Genomic DNA, 225 nt, shown 5'->3' on the forward strand with positions numbered 1-225 from the left:
TGTTTTTGTTTTTGCATTATCATCTGTTCATTTACAGTTTGTTAAATTGATCATAGTGAACTCACTCAGCACGTTCATTTGAAAGCCCACGTCAGTATCTCCATCCTCATCGGTCGAAACGAATGTAGCGTAGGCTACCGCGTCTCCATTGTGCGTGTCACTAAACGACACTTTTTCATTACTGATGTCAGAGCATAGGGGCCTAATTAAAAGTAATAAAGAGTT

General features: G+C 39.6%; 1 protein-coding gene across 2 annotated transcripts in view; it reads right to left on the minus strand.

Annotated features, from left to right (window-relative positions):
• Nucleotides 1-225, minus strand: part of LOC119586075 — a gene marked incomplete in the record, with an annotated part of 15,749 nt that overhangs the window by 332 nt on the left and 15,192 nt on the right. For both annotated transcript variants that reach the window (XM_037934774.1, XM_037934775.1), the window contains 1 exon segment: nucleotides 66-202. In XM_037934774.1, coding sequence (XP_037790702.1) covers nucleotides 66-202 — 137 coding nt within the window.

Source organism: Penaeus monodon, chromosome 20, assembly GCF_015228065.2.
Source record: "Penaeus monodon isolate SGIC_2016 chromosome 20, NSTDA_Pmon_1, whole genome shotgun sequence".
Taxonomy (NCBI): Eukaryota; Metazoa; Arthropoda; class Malacostraca; order Decapoda; family Penaeidae; genus Penaeus; species Penaeus monodon.